The following is a 1,065-nucleotide window of genomic DNA, read 5'->3' as shown; positions in this document are numbered from 1 at the left end:
AAACCGATAAAATTGGTTTCCGTGACAACCAAAACCGAAACAAATTCTGTTTCCAATATCCAACCAATAATATCTGAATTTATGACATCTACTGCTTTTTTGATCGGTTTCAATTCTTATTCCGACAACTATCAGATTCCACAACACCCCTTATTATTATTTTAAACCAACTTTAGGAATTATAATTATTTGTTTTTAGAAATTCCGTTATGGAGTTAGTTAGGCCTTGGATGGCCTGCATCAATTCAAGATGTTCCTCTTCAAAAGCATTCTGTTTGGATATATCAGTTATCAAAGTGCTAAGTTTATTACGTGAACTTCGTGATAACAGCGATGTTGAAGCATCCTTAAAAGGAAAAACGTGATAAAAAGTTGCAAAAAAAAAAATTATATATTTTGTAATTTCATCATAATGAAAACTCACCTGGTTTCTCAAGCAAAGCAATGGGTGTGTAGATGAGTCGATGAACTTGCTGTTTGTTTGAGATTTGGGGTTGTTGGTACGGGACTGCATAATTGCAGAATGATGCAATTGTTGACCATGCGATTTCAACGGTCAAAGGCTCTATTGGCGTTAAACCAAGGCTTTGCACATCTTTTACACCGTCCACAGCAGCCGAACCAAATGTGAATAACGCCTTTTCTTCATATTCGGTCATCGGCTTGGAACTTGGCGCTCCACCAGTGAGCCTTTGACTCAGCTGTTGCCATAATTTCTTCATTTTTTGAGGCGTTTTTGGTACCCATTACCCATTCTGGGTGTGCTTGGCAAAATGAAGTATCAGCGTCCAGCTACTCGTGAGTATCTCGATCTTCCTTTGGTTTACTATCAGTTATATTATAAACTTTCGTTGTTGAAGAATCTATTTTTACGGAGAAATATAATTTGAATAGAAACCAGCTATTTCTATTTATATTACTTTGTTCGCCATACGTGGGGTAATGCTTTGTGAACTGAAGCTTTTAGTTTTATCAAGATTGCCACAGAATACCAAAATATTTCTTACTTGATAAATATTTGAATTAATGTTCAATATTTATTAATTTGTCAAGTGCACAGAATAA

At 35.4% G+C, this 1,065-nt stretch overlaps 1 protein-coding gene across 1 annotated transcript; it reads right to left on the bottom strand.

Annotated features, from left to right (window-relative positions):
• Nucleotides 1-270: 270 nt before the first annotated feature.
• On the bottom strand, nucleotides 271-857 carry LOC108974438. The gene is made up of 2 exons (XM_018942274.1): nucleotides 425-857; nucleotides 271-346 (listed from the first exon to the last, which is right to left on the bottom strand). Exons 1-2 carry the CDS (start codon nucleotides 720-722, stop codon nucleotides 309-311), a joined length of 336 nt encoding a protein of 111 aa, XP_018797819.1. The 5' UTR covers nucleotides 723-857; the 3' UTR covers nucleotides 271-308.
• Nucleotides 858-1,065: the final 208 nt, after the last annotated feature.

This window comes from Bactrocera latifrons, unplaced genomic scaffold, assembly GCF_001853355.1.
Source record: "Bactrocera latifrons isolate USDA-ARS-PBARC rearing strain unplaced genomic scaffold, ASM185335v1 scaffold_1114, whole genome shotgun sequence".
In the NCBI taxonomy this organism is placed as follows: domain Eukaryota; kingdom Metazoa; phylum Arthropoda; class Insecta; order Diptera; family Tephritidae; genus Bactrocera; species Bactrocera latifrons.
The sequence above is the reverse complement of the archived record's forward strand: the minus strand, read 5'-3'. Positions and strand labels throughout refer to the sequence as shown.